This window comes from Erythrolamprus reginae, chromosome Z (assembly GCF_031021105.1).
Source record: "Erythrolamprus reginae isolate rEryReg1 chromosome Z, rEryReg1.hap1, whole genome shotgun sequence".
Taxonomy (NCBI): domain Eukaryota; kingdom Metazoa; phylum Chordata; class Lepidosauria; order Squamata; family Dipsadidae; genus Erythrolamprus; species Erythrolamprus reginae.
The window spans coordinates 140944063-140967574 of record NC_091963.1 but is presented as its reverse complement, the minus strand read 5'-3'; the positions used below and the strand labels follow the sequence as shown (position 1 = coordinate 140967574).

Sequence of the window (23512 nt, the reverse complement as noted above, 5' to 3'; positions counted from 1 at the left end):
CTTCATAATAATCAACATGTCAATCCTTCTAATTATTATGATTTTAGAATTTTATATTTGGAAATCAGCCTTAAACAAAAAACTTCATAAAATCTTCATGTCATTCCTTCTAATAACTGTGATTACACCAACCAATCAGATCACTGAAGCATAGTCACCCAATCTATTTGCTACATTCAAAGCAAATCTCCACCCCCACACTACATACTGGGAAGAAATGTCAGTTTGCTAATATTCCATTTACAACAACACAAAGATTGGAACTCCAGCCTGAAGATGGTGAATGTGATTTCACCGAAACGTCGCATAGACATGCAAAACATTACACAGGGCAAAACCCGAACTCAGAACAATCTACATATATATATATATATATATATATATATATATATATATATATATATATATATAAGAAAGTTTTAAATATATATATTTAAAACTTTCTTTTCATGAGCTGATGTTTATTGTTCAGTTCAGGTCGTATCACAATGATAAAGCACTTGGGAAGAAAGATGCACACTAATAACCCAGCACTGGAGGAGATTGTGGAGAAGACCTCTACAGCCAACATATATTTTCCCCTTGTACTTAAATAAGTTGGAATAAAGCACAGCCAAACACTGCAGAAGACCAACATGCTGAAGGTGATGAATTTGGCTTCATTGAAACTGTCAGGTAACTTCCTAGCTAGAAAAGCAGCAGAGAAACTAACAAGAGCAAGAAAACCCATAAAGCCCAAAACACAGCAGAACATGACAGAGTCTTCGTTGCACTCCAGGATGAGTTCTTCAGACATTGAGTGTGCATCAAAATCTGGATATGGTGGGGATCTTATCAGCCACACAGCACAAACACATATTTGAACAAAGGAGCAGGATAGAAGAATGTAGCTAACCATTCTTCCACCCACCCATTTCTTCAATCTGGAACCAGGTTTGGTGGCCATGAATGCTAGAACCACAACAAAGGTTTTGGCCAATACACAAGAAATTGCTACAGAAAAGATGAGGCCAAAAGCTGGTTGTCGGAGGAGGCACAAAACCTTATCCGGTCTCCCAACAAATAGAAAGACACAAAGGAAAGACAGGAAAAGGGAAACTAGAAGTATATAAGTGAGATTTCGGTTGTTGGCTTTGACGATGGGAGTATTTTTATGTTTCATGAATACTGTGATGATCAAAGTTGTCATTAACGCAAAAAATATGGAAAGAACCATCAGACTGATCCCCAAAGGTTCTTCATAGGACAAAAAGGTGATCCGCTTTGGAAAGCACATGTTTTTGTCAGGATTTGGATATTGATCTACAGGACATGTACAGCAGTCATCCATATCTAAAAAAGAGCACAGTGAAATTGATATAGCTGATTACATACAGTGTTGTACTCCAATATCTTATTCCCATTATATTTGGAAATTTCCTACCTTTCTCCTTTGATATTTTCCCTTCTGGGCATAGCCAGCAATCATAGCAACAAAATGGCTTCCCTTCTTTCTGGGCTTTGCTGTGTCCTGTCTCACAAGGATCATTGCACAAAGATAAAGGTAATGTCTATCAATAAATGAAGAATAATATTTTAAGATACAGAGTGGGAAGAAATGCTTGGAATGATACTATTAAAATAAAATTAAGAGAGGACTTTTTTAATCTATTGGGATCAATATATTTAGAGTAGGGCATGATGATTCCGCTGTGTATGCAGCAATATAATTAGAGTAGGGTATGAAGATTCAGCTGGGTATGCAGCGATATACTTAGAAATTGATTCCAGTGGGTTATTAGTGTTTTTTCTTTTTTTCCTCTCTTTCTTTCTTTTTTAGAATAGGGCATGATGATTCCATTGGATTTACAGTGATACAATTAGAATAGGATATGGGGGTTCCGCTGGATTTACAGTGATACAATTAGAATAGGGTATGAGGATTCCGCTGGGTTTGCAGCAATATAACTAGAATAGGGTATGAGGATTCCGCTGGGTATACAGCGATATAATTAGAGTAGGGTATGATGATTTCTCAGGTAATAGACAATGAAGAAAGTTATGATGAGTCTATTATGTCACTGGATTTATAGAGATGTGTTCTAGAGTGGGTTGGAGGATTTTATTGGTTCATTTGCGAACCTTAAAGTTCTGCAAGTTATGATAGCTTTACTTGGATTTACATGGGATGTTCGTAAGAAAAAGAAGAAAGATCCTTTTTCTTTCTTTTTTCCTTTCTTTTTTGTTTTTCTTTTCTTTCTTACTGTGCTTTTTTTGTGCCTTCCCTTTTCCTTTATTCTTCTTTTTTAACCTTAAATCCTATATCTTTATTTTTTCTTTTTATAATACCTATTTAAAGGAATTATTATTAAGCAGGTTTATTAATTTGGTTTATTAATTTGCAATATTGGTGATATATTATTCAGCTTTTTTCTCCTTGAATTTGTTATCGGAATTTTTTTTGGGGGGGGGGGGGTTATTTATAGATTCTTTTATTTTAAAGGGCATTTACTATTAATAATAATAATTTATTAATAATTTATTAGATTTGTATGCCACCCCTCTCTGAGGACTCGGAGCTGCTCTATTTAAAAAGGTTAATAAAATATACATGAAAATTGATATGGAGGTGATATGGAGAAATTTGAAACACTACAGCCTAATCAATTAGAGGTGATTAAAATTAGGAACAGCTTTAAAAGTGTATTAATTTATAGCTTATTAGTATAATATAAGATATTTGAGCAGCTATTTTTGTCCAGATGTCAAAAGTAAAGGAGGTAGCATTGGATATGTATACCATAATCTCAAAATTGATTCATTGTAATGCAAATTGATGTTGTTGAAAAAAAGAAAAATAAATACAGTAATACCTCATGATACGAACTTAATTGGTGCAAGGAGGAGGTTCGTAAGACGAAAGGTTCGTAAGACGAAACGTTGTTTCCCATAGGAAACAATGTAAAGTCAATTAATCCGTGCAACCAAAAAACCCCCCGCAAAAAAACGGCTTTCGGCGACTGCTGGGAAGCCGCGCGGCTGTTTTAAAAGGTGACAGCCGGCCTGGGGGGCTTACCAGCCCCCCCGAACCCGGGTTCAGGGTTTGGGGGGTGCTGGCAAGCCCCCCAGGCCAGCTGCGACCTTTTAAAACACCCGCGCCACTTCCCAGCTGTCTCCTGAAGCCGAACGCTAAAGCCGAACTTCCGCGTTCGGCTTCGGGAGACAGCTCGGAAGCGGCACGGCTGTTTTAAAAGGTCGCAGCCGGCCTGGGGGGCTTCCCAGCAACCTCCCGAACCGAACCCGGGGTTCAGCAAAATTTTGCCTCTTCTTACGAACTTTGTTCGAGTTACGAACCGGTGTTCGGGAGGCTTCTGGGAAGCCCCGCCACCCGGCTGTCACCTTTTAAAACAGCCGCGCGGCTTCCCAGCAGTCTCCGAATGCCGGTTCGTAACTCAAAAAAAGTTCGTAAGAAGAGGCAAAATTTTTCTGAACCCCGGGTTCGTATCATGAGTTGTTCGTAAGACGAGGGGTTCGTATCTTGAGGTACCACTGTATTCTTATTTGTATTTTTTCTTCTGCAGGACATTTGTTCTTAATGGGATGGGATGGGATGGAATGGGATGGGATGGGAATGGAATGGAATGGAATGGAATGGAATAGAATAGAGTAGAATAGCAGAGTTAGAAGGGACCTTGGAGGTCTTCTAGTCCAACCTTGTGTTTAGGCAACAACTCTACACTACTTCAGATAAATGGTTATCCAACATCTCCTTAAAAGATCTTAGTTTATTTCAGAGATGGTGCTATGGAACATTAATCAATATATATTTTATGCTACATGAATGAAGACACAAGAATGAAGACAAAAAACTAACCTGATTAAAGCTTATTGGCCATGTGATGGAATCTAAAGAAATATTGAAGAACATGTTTGGTGGAGCTGACAGATCTACCACTCCAATTTTGAGGTTTTGAATGATTAATAGTTGATGATGAGATTTAATATTGATAATGAATAAATTTTTCATTCAAGAAATTAAAGTTAACATAAGTACTTAGAATTAATTAATTATACAATGAAGTGATAATCTTGGAGAAATAATTACATTATAGATTGGTACAAATTGGATTTATTGAAATAAATTAAACATGATATATTTGTAACATCAGAGGGGATGTATAAGGAATAATTAATTTGTTTAAGTTTTGACATTTGAATGATATTTCACTTCTCTGTATTGTAAAAGACTTTAGTTATATATAAGATATGAAATATTTAATATGAAGTGATATTACATTTTTTATTATAAGTAATGTGAAATTTTGGGGGCATTTAGTTATCAGAAAATGGGTTTAAAAATGAATGATGAGTAAGGAAATAAGGACATGAATAAATTACAATGGTTTAGATTTATTAAAGAAGCGAGAACAATTAGCAGAGGAACTAAGCAATAGCATTAAAATTTAAATTGGAGAATGAAACAATCTGTGTAAATTGGATGATAAAATTAGATAAAGGAGGTAGTATGAGATTAATGACATATACCAAGAGTAATAGATATGAAATTAAGTAGTATTATTGATATTCAGTAGATGATACAGTGGTACCTCTACATAAGAATGCCTCTACTTAAGAACTTTTCTAAATAAGAACTGGGTGTTCAAGATTTTATTTTGCCTCTTCTTAAGAACCATTTTCTACTTAAAAACCTGAGTCTGGAAAAAATTCCCAGGAAATTTGAGAGCGGCACAAAGGCCAGGCCAGTTTCCTACCATTCCCCCTTTAATCCTAGCCATCTCGGGCTTTTCTGGGCTGCCAGAGGAGCCTTTTGGTGGCGCTTAAGAAAGCTTTGGCAGCCCAGAGAGAACAGAGCATTTTCCTTTCTCTGGGTGCTTGGAGAGGGAATAAACCACTTCACTGTGGGGATTCCCTCGCACGGCTTACCATACACTTGGTGTGAGGTTGCCTCCCAGAGCATCTGGGTGTGGAAAGGCAAAAGGGCATGCTTCAACTCAGCTTCAGCCAAACCGAGGGGTCACCACAGTGAAGGAAAGGTGCTGGCTACAAAGCGAGCAAGTGAGAAGAAAGGGGAGCCCTTCAGCATGGTAAGGAAGAAGAAGCAGGTAGCAACAGCAGCAGCAGCCACCTTTTGGTCAAAGGAGCAGGAGGTTCCCCCCTCTCGCCTGCCTGGGTTTCTCTCTCTGGCACATGTATAGGAGGCAGCCTCATGCCGGGTGTATGGGAGGCGCATGCCCCTCCTCGCCACCTCAGAGTCCCTCTTTTTTTTTAAGCTTTAAAGTTTTGGATTTTTTGATTCCACTCACCTCACCTTCTTCCTTCAGCAGTGACTGTCCTCCTCCTCCTCCTCCCACCCAAATTCTGGGCTCTTATTTCTTTCCTAATGGGTTTGCATGCATTATTTGCTTTTACATTGATTCCTATGGGAAGAATTGCTTCTACCTACAAACTTTTCTATTTAAGATTCTGGTCACAGAACTAATTAAGTTCTTAAGTTTAGGTACCACTATATTTGTTTATTAGTTGTATTGCTGTATATAACATATATATTTTTAGCAGGGAGAAAGATGATAAGAAAACAATTCTTTGAAATTAGAATTCTCCACTCAAGAAGGAATTTAGGGAGCATAAGAGAATAACAGATTTGTAAGAGATCTTGGAGGTCTTCTAGTCCAATCCCCTGCTTAGGAAGGAAACCTTGCACTGCTTTAGGCAAATGATTATCCAATATCTTCTTAAAAGATTTAGTTTACTTCAGAGATGATGCTCTGGAACATTCATCAATAAATATTTTATGCTACATGAATGAAGACAAGTGAATCTAGATTAAAAAACTAACCTGATTAAAGCCTTCTGGCCATGTGATGGAATCTACAGAAATATTAAAGAACTTGTTTGGTGGAGCTGTGGGATCTATCACTCCAACTTTGGCCCTAAGAAAGGACTGGTTTGGGAATGTGATCCAGTTGATTATATCATATCCACCAATTAATTCTCCTTTTTTATCAAAGGAGATCTTTTCACCAACACTGTTGTTGAATCTGACACTTCTCAAAAAAGAATGAACCTGAAATACAGAGACAATCAAAGAGCAACAATGAAAGACAGGAGAAGGCAGATATAATTGTTCAAAACATAACACTGATTCCAAAGGGAATAGATATAAAATATGACACCACTGAAAAAAAGCTGAAAATGTTTTAACATACATTACACAATAAAATACAGTGGTACCTCGGTTCTCAAACACTTTGGTTCTAGTACATTTCGGATACCAAACAAAATTTTCAGCAAAAATTTGCTTCGGTATCTGAACAAAAATTCGGATACTGAATAGCCACAGAAAATTTTGTTTATTATCCAAAATGTTATCGCCGGGGGCGGCTGCAATCCCGGCAGCTTGAGGAGGCTGAGGAGCTCTATAAGCGCTCCAAGCTGCAGGAAGGGTGGGGGCAGCTGCAATCCTGGCAGCTTCAGGGGGCTCCTTTCCTCAGTGCTTCGTCTTATTATCTGTAAGCAGCTGCACCAACTTTCTCCTTCCCGGCGGCGGCAATGGCGGCGGCTTCCCTTCGAGTAGCAACAGCACCGGGAACGTCACGTGATGAAGGGAAGCCGCCGGAGCCATTTCAGCAGTTGCCGCCGCTACTTTCAACAATCAAAGAACTGATTAAATGCATACATTCAACCCAATAAAAAACATCTAGAAGGGATAACTACATCAGTACCTCACATGAAGGGAAAAGGTCATTTCCTACCCCTTACTACTCTTTACTTAGAAACTGATCTAAGGGCAGTTTACTTCATAGATAGAAGTACTGTATATTCTAAGGCAAGTGATTATAATTTTGTGGGATTACTTTTGACATTTTATTATGAACATATAAATAGTTCAGCTGGTTAAGCCATTACTACATTTCACCTTTACACCAAATGTCAAAAGCCATAGAGGATATTATCTGTTAGAACTTATGGAGAGATGTTGCAATTACTGATATAGTTGTTAATCTGCTAGCAAGCTTACCTGCCACCACATATGATTGTGGAAATATCTCCTTCCTTCTTTCATTGATGTTTTCCCCCTGGATTTGTATAGAAAGAGAGATTGTAAAGCATGTGTGACAGTATAGATTGCATTGTAAATATTGTAACTCTGTCCACTCATCCGTGTTTCAAACACAGATGTGGGAAGGGTCTCAAATCTCTCATGTCCAGTACATTTCTTCCCAGAGGTTTCAATGTTTGTGTTTGAGAAGAAACAACTGAATGCTTGTTCCCAAAAATCTTTTCTAAAATGATCGTGTTGGTTATTATTTGGATTTAGGTTTTGAAAAAAATCCTGGAAGTTTTGGACCTCCTTTGTGTGAACTGCAAAGGATAAAGCACCATGTAAGAAATGGATGCTCATAAATTTCTCAATGGAGTTTGTAGTAAAATCTGTCTGAATGGATGTTATTAATATTTTTGTCTTTCTTGGTATATCCTCCACTTCTGAAAACTGGAGGAAACTTCTCAGATATGATATGGAGCGAAATTCACCATCCAATATTATCACATTGGCTATACTGTTCATGAGAACTTTGTATATATTTAGTCCTTTGTCTATGATATCAGTAAAATCACTGTAAAAAGATAAGATTGGGAATTCTTCTATGAATTCAATACAGATGCCATGTTCAGAAAATGTGGGAAGCACTTCTTGTACAAATTTCTCTCCTTTGTCATCCTTTACCACAAGAATTCCAATCCAGATCCATCTAAAATGCAACAATAGCTTCAGGAGGCCCTTATGTTGGTGCAATTCATCCGGAAACATTTGTTGGAAGAAAACTGCTTGATTCTCTTTATGCATGACTGGAGAAGGGCCATAGGTCAACTACAGAAAGATAAACATATGCAATAATATAGGTGTGTGTGTATAACATATTTTTGCTGATAATGAAAAGGAAGGGAAACTTGTATAGATCTATTTCAAGCTATCTTATTCTCATCAGCTAGCCATACTCTTACTGGGATTTGAACCTGGGGACTCTGCCTGTAAGGCAGCAGCTTTAGCCTCTAGAACACAGGTTCTCCTATCAGCTTGTACCAGGGAAGAGTTATATGTGGGGTTTGTTTTTGTTTGTTTGTTTTCCTGTTGAATCACCTTGTATATCCAAATATGGGAGGGAACATACTGCTTCCTTTTATATATTATATAAATATAATAACTTCAGCACCTATTACCTGAGGGGCTTTATAGATACACAATAAAGTTGCCATGTGAGAAGCGATGTCAGGTGCTCCAATAACTGCAGCCAAATTTTGGGGGACACCACACTTGTAGTTAGGAATGAATTTTCCTTGAGTAAAAGGCAGCAACATTGAGGCAAAGTAACTCCAGCCTGGACTAAAATTGCCATTAAAAATGTGGAAGCCCAATGTGATGTTGGGTAGGATCTGAGGATTTTCATTGATCTCCTTTACAGAAAATGCTAAGGCCAGGATATGCTGATAATTCTGAAAAATTATTCTGTAAAACATATTTTTTTTAAAATCCATTGAGAAAACCTTGCTTCACATTATGATGCTTGTGATTTTTCAGTACCATATTTTGTGGAATATGCTTAACTACAATGCACAGATAGTTCTTGACTCACAACCCACTCATTTACTGACTATTTAAAGTTACAACAGCACTGAAAAATGTGACTTATGACCAGTTTTCACCCTTATGACCCTTGCAGCAGCCCCATGGCCATGTGACTAAAATTCAGACACTTGGTAAATTACTCACATTTATGATGGTTGCAGTATTCCATGATCAAGTGATAACTTTGACCAGCAAATGCAATGTGAAAGCCAGATTCACTTAACAACCCTGCCACTAACTTAACAGCTACAGGGAGTCACTTAAAAATGTAAGAAAGATCATAAACTGGGGCAAAACCTACTTAACAAATGTCTCATTGAGCAGCAGAATTTTTGGCTCAATTGTGGTTGTAAATTGAGGACCACCTGTACTTAGCATTCTGTTCAGATTCTCAAAAATTCATACCAAAATATTAGCATGATTATATACCCGAGAACCTGGAATAATTTTAAAGAAAAAAATGATTTACCTTTGGATGCATTATTTCTGAATAAATGAGAAAGTCTCAGTATCAAATTGCAATAGTTAAGAATGGTTTTTATAGAGAAGAAAAATGCTGAATTGTGATATTAGAAATATCAAAACGTATGTGCCACTAGTGGTAAGTCTTCATGAACTAATCCTTATCTACCACAATATTTACATTTAATGCTTGTTACAGTTATTTGATTGGACTTATATTGCACATATGTTTTGTTGGAATAGAAATTTGGCCTTTTTTTCAAATTTATGTGGAAGCTAATAAATAAATATAGGCAGCCCATTTAAGATTACTGGAAAATATTTTGAGCAATGACCCGAACTTGAAAATAAATTGATCATGTACTTGCATAAGTCTATCTTGAAGTCCCTGAGAAGGATGTTGACTGAAATCAATGGGGTCAGAAAATATCAAGCATACAGAAATAATGCCAGCAATGTTAACATCTCCAGGCTGGTGATAGGTGTGATGAATAGAAAGAGGCTCATCCAGATGACATTGAAGGCTAGGATGCTTGCACACCACATGAGGCAGTACTATTAACAAAGACTTCATAATGGCTAAAAAGTTCCATAAACGTCCTGTTTCTGTGTATAAATGGCAGCAACAAGATCCTTCTAGCTGATCACACTGGACTGACTTTTTCAGCTGTTTTTCAGACAAAAGTAGAACTTGCAACATACTGTCAATTCAACTCACAGAGTATATTTGAGCATGAATTTCATGGTGAATATTAACAATCTCCTTCAGAGTCAGTTTCCCATTTTTCAATAGTGTCCCATGAGATTTGGGAGTGACAAACTGCCTAATTCCATAGTGATGGTGAGATAGTCACCTGTGTAAAAGGCATGTGAGGGCCTCTCGGGAAAGGAAGGCTTAAGCCAGAAAATAAAGAATGAAAAACAACATATGAGTTTCTATAAATATATAAATGGCTGTAGGCATTTATATAGATCAGGGGTCCTCAATATTTTAAACAGGGGGCCAATTCATGGTCTCTCAGACTGTGGGGATGCGTGGACTATACTTTGAATTGCCTAATGACCAGTTGGGTGGTCATGTAACTGGGTGAGCATGGTTAGATGTTCATGTAAGTGGATAGGTGTGGCCAATTTAGCAGTCCATAAACAATACCCAGCAACCCCCCTTTTCTATTCTTCATTAATACTGCATTAAGCTTTTGCTCTAAGATTTCTTCTTTAAATGGGGAGAGTTGGCAATGCCTGTGGAAGGAAAGAGAGTTGGCAATGCCTGTGGAAGGAAAGATGCTTTCCATAGGTCTCATGGTGATATTTAAAAGGCCACCTAATGTCAGTGGTGTTGGGAGATTTATTGATGAGGTGATAATGACTGGATATTCACTGGAGCAGTAACTGGAGTGGACAAGTATGATGAGTCTTAATGGAGATGTCATGGACATATGGCTGGTTATTATCACAGGTTGGCCAAAGCTCATTGGGCTAGAGATGTTAATGATGCTTAAAATAATGGCTGAGCTTCACATATTGCAAGATGCTGATCCTTCAGTATTGCCCTCCCAATTGTCACCTGCTGCACCACTTCTTGGTATAAGCAGCTGTATTCCAAACACATCCTTTTGAATCCAGGAGGGCAGAATGGTGTGCCTCTTCATGAGTCCCTCATTGATTCTGTCCCCGAAGCCAATCACCCTGGCCCTGCATCATCCATCTCCAGGGCTTGCACCAGGGTGACCAGGCCCATCATGCAGGTGGCACCAAAGCAGGGATGGCTCAAAAGCCAGAATGGGGGAACGCTGTTCCAGTGGTGGAAATGGAGTGTGTACCTTTGCTCCATTGCCACCAGGCATACACACACTGTGCTTGCACAACTGGTACAATTCTGGTAAAAATTACCAGGGGTTTTGCTTCCGGGCATGCACAGAAACAAAGAAATTGGCAATTTTTGTCCAAATCTCGCTGCTGCAAGGACATCCACATGAGATTTCGACTGCTGCACATAGGCAGCAGCTGAATTTTGTTGTGGTGCCTAAAGCGGCAGCTGGGGCCAGCAGCAACAACGGCCTGCCTGAGCTTTGGTCCGTGGCCTGCTCTCTGCTCTCCTATGCCGCAGTCATCTCTTGGTGTATGCGGGAGAGCACAGAGTGGGCCACACAGCCAGAGATTGGGGCTGCCCAGCCCATCGACCTGCAGGAGATCACGGAAGAGCAAAGTAAGGGCTGGGCAAACCGCTCCTGGTGCAGTGGGTGGTGGCGCAGTGAAGGGGCGAGCAAACAGAGCTGCTGCTTGCAGCGGAGAGGGCACACCGCTCGTGGTGACACCACCACAAGTTGAGCAACAAGAAAAGTGAGTGGACAGGAGAAGACAGGCCACTCAGGGTGGCACTGCCACAAGTGGACCCACACAAGTGAGCAGATGGGAGCGGAATTGGAATTAATCTTACCTTGTTTTGTCTGGTTTCTGGGCCTTTTTGCTTTTGCACATGCACAGAAGTAACCCCCTCTGAAAATCTCACATGTGCACATCCTCACACAAGGTTCGGTGACGTGTGAGCGTGCACACCAGATGTGTGCCGATGCCCGCACTCCTTGCCCATTCCAGTAGTGCCAGAAATGATGGCCCACCCCTGCATCACATGGCTGAGGCAGCCAAGTTTCTGGTTAGGTGGCTTCTCTCTCAAGCTGTCACCATTGCCTCTTCACTGCTCCAGCCCTGGGTCAAAGCAAACCCTTCTATTGTGATGCTCTGCCTGGCCAACTGGGCCTTGGGAATTGGACTGTTTCTCTTCACCCTTTTTTTTGTTTAGTTTGCTGGATTAACACAGGGGGACATCAAACCTAGCTTTGCTGTCCATTGCAGCTAGGAATCTCAAATAAGGCTGAGAATGAATGTTTGTGTTGTAGCCAGACCAGGTGCTAGATCAGTGTGACATTTTCATGTGCCGAGGAGGCAAACCAAGGCCTTGTTTGCGGCCTGCTGAGGCACTTGGACTCCCAGTGATGGAGGAAAGGGCTGGAGCTACTAAACAGGCATCCAAGCTAAGTGCCTGAAGGACTCCATCCCATCTTAAGTTTAACCCTATTTGTAGTCTCTACATACAAGATGTAATTAATTAATTAATTGATTGATTGATTGGTTGATTAAAGGGGACCAACCCCCTGCTCCTTCTGTATTTTAAGCTTATCCTCTAGAATGTTGGCTACCCCTGCCAGCTTGGTATTATCTGCAAATTTGATTAGTTCCCCCTGTATTCCCTCATCTAGGTCATTCATGAAAATGTTGGGGACCCTGGACCCTGTGCTACCTCACTGCCTACTTCCTTCAATGTGGATTTAGAGCCATTGAAGACAATTTATTGGGTGCGGTTGGTCAGCCAACTGTTTATCCATCTACTTGTTTTATAATCTACCCTGGTTTTTTCTAATTTGTGGATTAAGAGATTGTGATCTATTTTATCAAAAGCTTTACTGAAGTCCAAGTTTATTAGGTTTACTGTGTTGCATTGGTCTACTGATTTGATTACGGTGTTGGAAAATTATATGAGATTGGGTTGGCATGATTTGTTTCTGACATACCCATGTTGGCTGAGGATTATTATCTTGTTTGTTTCTAGGAAGTGGCAAAGCTGTTTTTTGATTATTTTTCCAGTATTTTTCCAGGTATAAAAGTCAGACTTATTGGTCTGTAGTTGCATGTGTCTGTCTTTTTTCCTTTTTTTGTGGATGGGGACTACATTGGCTCATTTCCAATCTTCCGATAGTTCTCCTGTATGCCAGGGTTTTTGGTAGATAAGTAATAAAGGTTCTGCTATGGTGTCTGGGGTATAGTCCATCTGGTCTTGGTGATTTGTATTCATTTAGGTCCTACAAGTGGTCCCTTATTGTGTTTTTATTTATGTTGAGTTTGGTTCCGGGCCTGTTTTTTGCAGTTGAGTTGCAGGTTAGTTGGTTGGTGATTTTCTTTTTGTGTGAAAACTGATGCAAAATAGGTATTGAGCAGCTGTGCTTTATCTCTGTTAATTGTGATTTCTTTACAGCCTTCATTTTTTAGTGTAGTGACTGCTTCCTTTATTTTCTTCTTTGGTTTATGTGTTGGAAGAAGCTTTTTTTGTTGTCATTTAGTTTCACTGCAAGCTATTGTTCATGTTGGGCCTTTGCTATTCTTACTTTTTGTTTGCAGATTCTGGCTTTGTTGAAATTCTGCCTTAGTTATATGTCTTTCTTTCCATTTTTTCTATTTGACTTTTTTATCTTTTAGGTTGTCTGTGAGGTCTTTGTTTAGCCATGCTGGTTTCTTTTTAGTTATCTGTTTTTCTTTTTCTTAAGGGTTGTGTTGTTTTGGGCATCTATGATTGTGTTCTTTAGGGCCTCCCAGGCTTCCTGTGTGGTTTTACCCAGTAGAACTTCCTTCCAGGGGATCTTTCCCAGATTGTCTCTGAGCTTATAGAAGTCTGCTTTTCTGAAGTCTGGGACTATAGTGGTGTTGGGTCTAGCAGTTAGTGATTGCATTATATTTCTTCCCTGTTTGTGAGGATTAGGTCTAGTGTTGCATTCCCTCAGGTTCCTGTTTCCACTTTTTGGGCCAGAAAGTTATCTGCGAGACTGATTAGGAATCTATTAGACTTTCCACTTGGTGCTGAGTTGGTTTTCCAATTGATGTTGGGGTAGTTAAAGTCCCCCATTATTATTATGTTGTGCTTTTTGCATATTTCTGTTAGTTGGCTGTTGTTCATTGTTTCAGTTTGGTTTGGTGGTCTGTAGTATACTCCTATTGTAGTGTTGCACTTTTTTTATTTTATGTTAACCCATATGCTTTCTAGGGGGTTGTCTTCTTTGGCTGGCGACAGTGTAGTGGTCTTTTATGTATAGTGTCTTTTATGTATAGTGCAACTCCATCTCCTTTCTTGTGTGACCTATTTTTCTTGAAAAGTTTATATTTTATTTATTTATTTATTTATTTATTTATTATTTAGATTTGTATGCCGCCCCTCTCCGCAGACTCGGGGCGGCTCACAACAAGTGAAAAAACAACCTACAACAAATCTAAATTACTGTTTAAAAATATTTAAAAGACCCCATATTCTAAACACACATACATACAAACATACCATTCATAAATTGTATCTGCCCGGGGGAGATGTTTCAGTTCCCCCATGCCTGATGACAGAGGTGGGTCTTAAGGAGTTTACGAAAGGCAAGGAGAGTAGGGGCAGTTCTAATCTCCGGGGGAGTTGATTCCAGAGGGCCGGGGCCGCCACAGAGAAGGCTCTTCCCCTGGGGCCCGCCAACCGACATTGTTTAGTTGACGGGACCCGGAGAAGGCCCACTCTGTGGGACCTAATCGGTCGCTGGCATTCGTGCGGCAGCAGGTGGTCTCGGAGATATTCTGGTCCAGTGCCATGAAGGGCTTTAAAGGTCATAACCAACACTTTGAATTGTGACCGGAAGTTGATTGGCAACCAGTGCAGACTGCGGAGTGTTGGTGAAACATGGGCATACCTAGGTAAGCCCATGACTGCTCTCGCAGCTGCATTCTGCACGATCTGAAGTTTCCGAACACTTTTCAAAGGTAGCCCCATGTAGAGAGCATTACAGTAGTTGAACCTCGAGGTGATGAGGGCATGAGTGACTGTGAGTAATGAGTCCCGGTCCAGATAGGGCCGCAACTGGTGCACCAGGTGAACCTGGGCAAACGCCCCCCTCGCCACAGCTGAAAGATGGTTCTCTAATGTGAGCTGTGGATCGAGGAGAACGCCCAAGTTGCGGACCCTCTCCGAGGGGGTCAATAATTTCCCCCCCCAGGGTAATGGAAGGACAGATGGAATTGTCCTTGGGAGGCAAAACCCACAGCCACTCCGTCTTATCCGGGTTGAGTTTGAGTCTGTTGACACCCATCCCATCCAGGCCCCAACAGCCTCCAGACACCAGCACATCACTTCCACCGCTTCATTGACTGGACATGGGGTGGAGATGTAAAGCTGGGTATCATCAGCGTACTGATGATACCTCACCTCATGCCCTTGGATGATCTCACCCAGCGGTTTCATGTAGATATTAAATAGCAGGGGGGAGAGGACCAATCCCTGAGGCACCCCACAAGGGAGAGACCTCGGAGTTGACCTCTTGCCCCCCACCAACACCGACTGCGACCGACTGGAGAGGTAGGAGGAGAACCACTGGAGAACAGTGCCTCCCACCCCCAACCCCTCTAGCCGGTGCAGAAGGATACCATGGTCGATGGTATCGAAAGCCGCTGAGAGGTCAAGAAGCACCAGGACACAGGATAAACCCCTGTCCCGGGCCCGCCAGAGATCATCCATCAACGCGACCAAATCCCTTTATCTGCATCTTCCAGTTATGTGTTTCATCCCATATGGCGATTGGAATCAGGCACTATAGCCTCAATCTATTTAAATCTGATTTTGATCAATGAAAAGGTTGATAGAATAAACATAAACATTTAGAGAAACCAGAGTGCTCTCATCAATTGGTACTTAGAGTCACCATGTGTGTCTCATTCAAGTGCTGCCACACACTATGTATTCAAACAGATCATTCCAGATAATGGAAAGGGTGCTCTGTACAGTGATTATAAAGGAAATCATAGAAAGAGCATTTTGCAAATTGGATGTAGCATTTATTGGGTTTTTTGAATTTATTTTGATTCATGAGGATTATTTTTTGGTCAGAAATTTCATTGTTCTTTGTTACTGAGGTGAAGACATAGAGACAGCTGCAAAAAAACCTGTTGAATTTACCCCACTTTTTCTTATTGATCACTACACACAATGTACAAAGGCAATTTCCACTGTCTGATTGTTTCAGAAACAATTCATAGTCCCTCCCTATTTGAATGAAAGGCTCCTTTATATTTAATATACATTTCCTTTTCACACATTTTAGTGTGCAAATGATTTGAGATGAGTAGTAAAGACAAATTTATAATTCACATGAAATCTATATATTTGGTGCAAGACTGCGGAGAGGGGCGGCATACAAATCTAATAAATAAATAAGACTGTAGGTCAGCGGTTCAAATCTCATCACTGCCTCAAGGTTTACTCAGTCTTCCATCCTTCCAAGGTGGGTAAAATGAGGACCTTGATTGTGGGGGCAATATGCTGGCTCTGTTAAAAAGTGCTATTGCTAACATGTTGTAAGCTGCCCTGAATCTAACGAGAAGGGCGGCATAAAAATTGATTAAATAAGTAAGTAAGTAAGTAAGTAAGTAAGTAAGTAAGTAAGTAAGTAAGTAAGTAAGTAAGTAAGTAAGTAAGTAAATAAATAAATAAACAAGCAAACAAGCAAACAAACAAGCAAACAAACAAGCAAACAAACAAGCAAACAAACAAATAAATAAATAAATAATGTTGCACACAAAAACATAGTAACCAATAAATTAAGAAGGAATAAATCCCATTGGTTAATAAATAGAGCTAATAACTCCTCCATATAGTCTCTCAATATCCACTAGTCCCATACTGAAAAATGACAGTAAAACTGTTACTATTATTTACACTGTATAAAGACCTATTTATATTTGCCTTTCAGAAGGAAGAAAAATTAGAGCTATCCAAATCTCAAAGGACAGGGCATTCATTGCAATGTGGAAAGTCAATCTGTTGCTCATTGTTAAATGTGCAAGTGAGGAACATCTCCAACATTTATTTATATAAACAATATCAGGCAAATAAAAGGTTTTTCTAAAACCTTTTTTTAATGAGCTGATGTTTATTGTTCAGTTCAGGTCTCATTACAATGATAAAACATTTGGGAAGAAAGATGAACACCAATAATCCAAAACTAGAGGAAATCATGGAGAAAATCTCCACAGCCAACATATATTTTCCTCTTGTGCTTAGATAGGTTGGTATAAAACACAACCAAACACTGCAGAAGACCAACATGCTGAAGGTGATGAATTTGGCTTCATTGAAGCTGTCAGGTAATGTCCTAGCTAAAAAAGCAGCAGAAAAACTAACTAAAGCAAGAAAACCCATAAAACCCAAAACACAGTAGAACATGACAGAGTCTTCATTGCAATCTATGATGACTTCTTCAGACATTGATTGTGTATAAAAATCTGGATATGGTGGGGATGTTATCAGCCACACAGCACAAACACATATTTGAACAAGGGAACAGGATAGCAGAATGAAACTGACTATTCTTCTCCCCACCCATTTCCTCAATCTGGAACCAGGTTTGGTAGCCATGAATGCTAGAACCACAACAAAGGTTTTGGCCAATACACAAGAAATTGCCACAGAAAATATTAGGCCAAAAGCTGGTTGTCGAATAAGACATACCATCTTATCAGGTCTTCCAATAAAGAGAAATACACAAAGGAAAGAGAGGAGAAGAGAAACTAAGAGAGTATAGGTAAGATTCCGGTTGTTGGCTTTGACAATGGGAGTGTCTTTATATTTCATGAAGATTGTAATGACCAAAGTTGTCATTAAAGAAAAACAAAAGGAAAGAACAATCAGACTGATCCCCAAAGGTTCTTCATAGGACAAAAAGGTGATCCTCTTTGGAATGCACATATTTTTTTCAGGATTTGGATATTGATCTACAGGACATGGAGAGCAGTTATCCATATCTGAAAAACAACACAATAGAGATGATATAGTGGATCATAATCAATGCTGCACCCAATGGCTTAGTCCCATTACATTTGAATATTTCCTACCCTTCTCCATTGATATTTTCTCCTCTGGACAAAGAAGGCAACCATAGCAGCAAAATGACTCCCCTTCTTTCTTGGCCTTGCTGTATCCTGCCTCACAGGGATCATTACATAAAGATAAAGGTTGTACCTAGTCAGAAATAAATAATAATATTTTAAAATACAGATAGCCAAATAAGTTCTTGGATTGAATTTAATTGATACTGAGGAATCAACAGATTAGAAAGAAGGGATAAATTGTCAACTTTCTCATGTAAACCAGATAGAAAGCATGACCAGATGAGCCAATTTCAAATTATTGAAGAGCTACTTTAACAGAACCTTTGAATATATGACTTCCCCACTTCTGTTTTGCAACCAGAAAAGTTTGACAAATTCCTTTTTATATTTCTTTGTCTGCTGATTATGCATCTGTTCCTTAAACAGAATTCCCCCCAGCGGTGGGTTTCAGCAGGTTTTGACAGGTTCTGGAGAACCAGTAGTGGAAATTTTGAGTAGTTCAGAGAACTGGTAAATACCACTTTTGACTGCCCCTGCCCCATCGATTCTCTGCCTCAGATGAATGGGAGGAAGTTAAGATTTTGCAGTAACTTTCTCCTGGAGTGGGATGGAAATGGAGATTATAGAGTATCCTTCCCATGCCAAGCCCACTAAGCCACACCCACATAACCTGTAGTAAAAAAAATCCCATCACTGCCTTCCTACCCTCCTCCAAGGTCATTTCTACAAGTCACTCCATAAACAAGGGTGAAGAATCAAGAATACTTTGACACCGACTGTTCTGCAACTGACATTAAAAATCCAAGGTCTTCTGAAACTCTTGTGGATCCACCTTTTCCATCACCATCCCCAAAAGGAGATTAGATACTCAGCAAAATTTGTACTGTATCCTTTGCTCCATGATTTTTTCAGAAGGAGACAAACCAAGTATTCTCTAATAGGGAATGGAACACTCAAAGAAGAATCACCATATTTTTTCAGAATATAAGACTCATCTTCCTCCCCCTCAAAAAAGATGGTGAAAAATTGGGTGCATCTTATACACCAAATGTAGTCTTGTCCAGCTTCTCAAACGGAGGTTTCAGAGACTGAAAACACACAGTTTCAGATGTTTTGTTTCAGTCTCTGAAATCTTAATTTGAGAGACTCAGCAGGGCTTTAATGCAGGTTTCACAGGTTGAAAAAATGCCTCTGAAATGGAGGTTTTACAGGCTCAAAAAGCAAGGCACAGAGCTCACAACTAATAAACCTATTTCTAAAGTTCTCCTCTGGAATGATTGATTAGAGGCATTTCAATTCCAAGAGGCTAATCCATCGGCCAATCAGCTTTTTTCTTATTTTATTCCCAAAAAACTAAGGTGCATCTTAGACTCCAGTGCTCCTTATAGTCCAAAAAATATGTAATCACACAACATCTCCTAGGCACATTAAATGCCAGGAAGGGTATAGTTCTAAAGAGCAGATCTCTGAACTCACACTCTCAAGGACACTCGGTTCAAACTGTTTCCAGATAATTGGGCAAGGTCACTCTTCTGGCTCTGCAACAAAGTTGGTATCCCACTGCAAACAACTTTTTTTTTTGACAGATGCTGAGCTAATTCCATCATATATCCCATTGCAAAAAAAAAAGTGGATTTGTATTGTCTGACACAGGGCCTTGGGGAAGCTGTCTGGGGATGCAATAAAGGTAGAGAAGTACTAATGTTTTTCTGCCATTACGACCACAAAGTAGACTTCAATAACAGCTCTAAACCATGCATGGACATCTTTGTCCATTGTTGAGTGCCAACAACAGATTTTTCTTCTCTCATTACTTCTCTTTCAACCATGAGAGTGACAGGATCGCTAAGAGAGGCTAGATTGCATGGATGCAATCTTACTTAATTACTCAGCTACACTATTATTCCATGTGGCAACCAAGGTTTTCAATGGACTGTGGAGCAGAACAATAGATCCCCCTCTGAAACACATCCAGGGCTATCAGTCACTGGGAGTGTACCAATCTAACAGGATCAGCTTCCCCACAGTAGATACCAGCAATAGACTATTCCATGAAAATCAGAGTGTTGACCTGGTCATAACAAGGGAGATACCAATTTCCCCCCCAATTTCAGATCTATAATTTCAGATCACTATCATAATCTGGGATGAGCACATTGCTGTCTTGGTGGCCATGAACCCTAAAGTATAATTTTTCATGCCAAATATTTGAAATGTAAACATTCTTTTAGATGCCCTCCCCCCTTCAGTAATTCGTACTTAGGTAATCATAGAGACAATACTATGGTACTTTTATCAAAATAAGTAGGCAGACAGGCCGGCAGGCAGGCAGGCAGGCAGACAGGCAGGCAGACAGACAGACACAGATGTGGGCAGACAAATTAGATTCATATATCTAACCTGATTAAAGCCTACTGGCCATGTGATAAAATCCACAGAGATGTTGAAGAACATATCTGGATGAGCTGTAGGATCTACTGCCCCAACTTTGATTCTAAGAAAGGACTGGTTGGGGAATGTGATCCAGTTGATAATATCAAATCCACCAATGATTTTCCCATTTTTATCAAAGGAAATCCTTTCTCCAACATTGTTATTGAATGAAATACTTTTCAGAAAGTAATGAAGCTACAATAGAGGGAGGGAGGAGGGATTTCTTTTTCTTTTATTCTGGTTTATACACCAGCATCAAATCGATAATACAATGTTATCAAAATAAAGGTAACATACAATATTTCTTAAATAAAATTAAAAGTTATATAGAAATGTATAATACAAAAATGTAAAACCAAACCTATATGAATCTAGTTTAATTCTATAAGTATTTTACAGATAACTATAGACAAATGCATAAGTAATAACTGAATTTTGAAAAGGCAAAAAGAAGATTATTGTAGAGGAAATCATTTTTAGGGGTTATATTGCACCTGTAATATCCATGAAGCCTGAATAGTTTCACTCTTAACAATCATTGTCAACAAGTCTCCATTAAAATACTAAGTTGAAGAGTGACCACCACTCACCATTCACCACCACCACCACCATCCGGGCAGTAGATCACCCCTGAAATAGTGTACATTTGTAATTTTAATATAAAATATTTGAATGGATCAATCCATTACTAGGTTTCAATTCAAGATCTAATGTTAATGCCCTTGGAGAATATGATTTGTTAGATTTTACGGACAGATGTTGCAACTATAGATAAAGAAATATTTTGTCTTTATCTGCTTAAGACCTTACCTGCCACCACAACATGTGATTCTGAAACTGTTGCGTTCTATCTTTTGCTATTGTTTTCCCCCTGGATTTGAATAAATACAATGATTGCAAAGCATGTGCCACAGCATAGACTGCATTGTAAATATTATAGCTCTGGCCACTCATGCGTGTTTCAAAGACAGATGTCGGAAGGGTCTCAAGCTTCTCCTGTCCAGTACATTTCTTCTCAGAGGTTTCAGTTTTTGATTTCAAGAAGGAACAATCAAATGCCTGTTCCCAGAAATCTTTCTGAAAATAATTGTGCTGGTTATTGGTAGGATTTGGGTTTTGAAGAAATTCCTGGAAGTCTTTGATTTCTTTTGTGTGAACCGCAAAGGATAAAGCACCATGTAGGAAATGGATGCCCCAAGATTTTTGAAAGGAATTGGAAGTATAATCTGTCTGAGCTGTTGTAACCAAGATTTTTGTCTTCTTTGGTATATCCTCCACTTCTGACAGTTGGAGGTATGTTCTCAGAAGTGAAATAGATTCAATTTCACCATATAAGACTATGACATTGGCTGTGCTCTTCATGAGAACTTGATATATATGAACTCCTTCACCTACTTGATCATTAAAATCAATGTAAAAATCTACTTTAGGGAACTTTTGTATGAAATCAAAGCAGATACCATGCTGAGAAAATGCTGGGAGCACTTCCTGTACAAATTCCTCCCCCCTGTCATCATTCACAACAAGAACTCCAATCCAGATCCATCTAAAATACAGCAGTAACTGGAGGAGACCCCTACATTGGTGGGATTCATCTGGAAACATTTGTTGGAAGAAAACTTTTTGAGTCTCTTTTTCCATGACTGGGGCAGAGCCATAGGTCAACTATAGGAAGCAGAAACAAAAGCAATATAAAAGTCTATATGAGCCTCTGAAAATGCATTGAATATTTCTGTGTTTTTGAGGTTGAAACATTGTCCACATAGTTGTGTTCAATTCCAAATAGCTGCCCTGGTTTCAATCTTAGCAGTTAAAAAATATTTTTGGGTTTGTGCATTTGTCCATAACATCATTTTTCTTTTCTTTTTTTAGGAATGCAAAAATGACTATTCTAGAAAGGGAAATAATAGACTCAAACTTTAATTCAATTCTGAAATTGGAGAATAGTTAGCTCCAACATAAGAGAATATTTGTTGCTCAGGGTTGAAATGAGCAGTCCTTGATACACTCTGGGCTTGGTTGTTTTCTTGCAGATATTTCATTACCCAAACTACACTAGCACTGATGATGTTATCTAGTTTGGGTAATGAAATGTCTGCAACAAAGCAAGCATGCTTAGAGAGCACCAAGGACCCATCAATATTTAGCTTTCTCAAACATACCCACTGTTTTTTGTGGCTTATCATTACTATGATAATTCATTCAAGCAGAAATGAATGTCAAATAATATTTTTCTAATCATTTTGGAAAAAACTATTGTTATATCCATGGAAGACCAAACCACCTAAATTTCACTAGTTTCTCAACCCCCACCCCCACCCCCAAAAAACCCTTTGTACTTCCTCTTTCAGACATGAATGCATATTCATATATTTTTTTAAAAAAAACTCACCTTACCTTACCTTTCTTTGGAGTTTGAAATTAAAATAGTTCTCTGATGCTTAAAAAAAATAACTTTTCATACCTTTGCTATTACCCAAGCATTTGACTTTTCTAATGCCTTGTCTTCATCTGTGGCCATTAATGTTCACTGAATTACAACAAATAGTTGTTTGTGTGCCAGCTGAATTCAATCCATCAACATGGAGTATCAGTCATCTTTTAAGCTTCTGTTCTGAGTATCTATCAAAAGGTTGAATATAGTCTGAACTGTTCTTTATCATAAAAGCAAATCATTTTAGACTTGTTCAAGAAGTGTTATAGAACTTGTACACAACTTACCTGAGGAACTTTATAGATGTATAGGACAGTTGCCATATAGAGACAGATGTCAGGCCCTCCAATGACTGCAGCTAAAGAGTTGGGAACTCCACACTTGTAGTTGGGGATGAATCTGCCCTGGGTGAAGAGAAGCACCATTGAGGCAAGGTAAGTCCAACTTGGACTGAAATTGCTATTATAAAGGTGGAAGCCCAGGGTGACATTGGGTAGGATCCCAGTATTTTCATTGATCTCCTTGAGAGCAAACACTAAGGCAAGGATCTGCTGATAATTCTGAAAGGATACTCTGTAACAAATATTATATAATAAATTAAGAAGAGACTGACAGACCCATAGCACTACTCAATACTGATTATAAAAAAATTACTTCAATAATTGTGGACCGCCTAAAAAATTTTTTAAACACCATAATTCATCCAGATCAAAATTGATTTTTACCTTCGAGAAATATAGCCACCAATACAAGAATAATATTAAACACTCTTGAATATTACAACACACACAGCAACAAACGAGTAGCCCTAATATTTATGGATTTAAGGAAAGCCTTTGATAGTTTGCAATGGCAATACTTTATAAATCAAA

The 23512-nt window shown here is 39.1% G+C and overlaps 2 protein-coding genes across 2 annotated transcripts; both read right to left on the bottom strand.

The window, feature by feature from the left end:
- Positions 1 to 433: 433 nt before the first annotated feature.
- Positions 434 to 8256, bottom strand: LOC139154663 (vomeronasal type-2 receptor 26-like). The gene is made up of 5 exons (XM_070729528.1): positions 8221 to 8256; positions 7019 to 7870; positions 5837 to 6064; positions 1424 to 1550; positions 434 to 1332 (listed from the first exon to the last, which is right to left on the bottom strand). Exons 1-5 carry the CDS (start codon positions 8254 to 8256, stop codon positions 434 to 436), a joined length of 2142 nt encoding a protein of 713 aa, XP_070585629.1.
- Positions 8257 to 16787: 8531 nt separating this feature from the next.
- LOC139154986 (vomeronasal type-2 receptor 26-like) lies at positions 16788 to 22963 on the bottom strand. Its single transcript, XM_070730142.1, has 5 exons — positions 22928 to 22963; positions 21017 to 21871; positions 20174 to 20401; positions 17777 to 17903; positions 16788 to 17686 (listed from the first exon to the last, which is right to left on the bottom strand). The coding sequence occupies exons 1-5, from the start codon at positions 22961 to 22963 to the stop codon at positions 16788 to 16790; spliced, it is 2145 nt and encodes a 714-aa protein (XP_070586243.1).
- Between the last annotated feature and the right edge of the window lie 549 nt (positions 22964 to 23512).

Excerpts from the sequence above, each read along its gene's own strand:
- LOC139154663 (XM_070729528.1), bottom strand. The coding sequence starts at position 8,256 with ATGGCAACTTTATTGTGTATCTATAAAGCCCCTCAG. Across the intron at positions 1,551-5,836 it reads GGCCAGAAGGCTTTAATCAG|ACATTACCTTTATCTTTGTG; the intron begins GTTAGTTTTTTA and ends ATTTATTGATAG. Across the intron at positions 1,333-1,423 it reads GAAAATATCAAAGGAGAAAG|ATATGGATGACTGCTGTACA; the intron begins GTAGGAAATTTC and ends GCTCTTTTTTAG.
- LOC139154986 (XM_070730142.1), bottom strand. The coding sequence starts at position 22,963 with ATGGCAACTGTCCTATACATCTATAAAGTTCCTCAG. Across the intron at positions 21,872-22,927 it reads ACATCTATAAAGTTCCTCAG|TTGACCTATGGCTCTGCCCC; the intron begins GTAAGTTGTGTA and ends TGCTTCCTATAG. Across the intron at positions 17,687-17,776 it reads GAAAATATCAATGGAGAAGG|ATATGGATAACTGCTCTCCA; the intron begins GTAGGAAATATT and ends GTTGTTTTTCAG.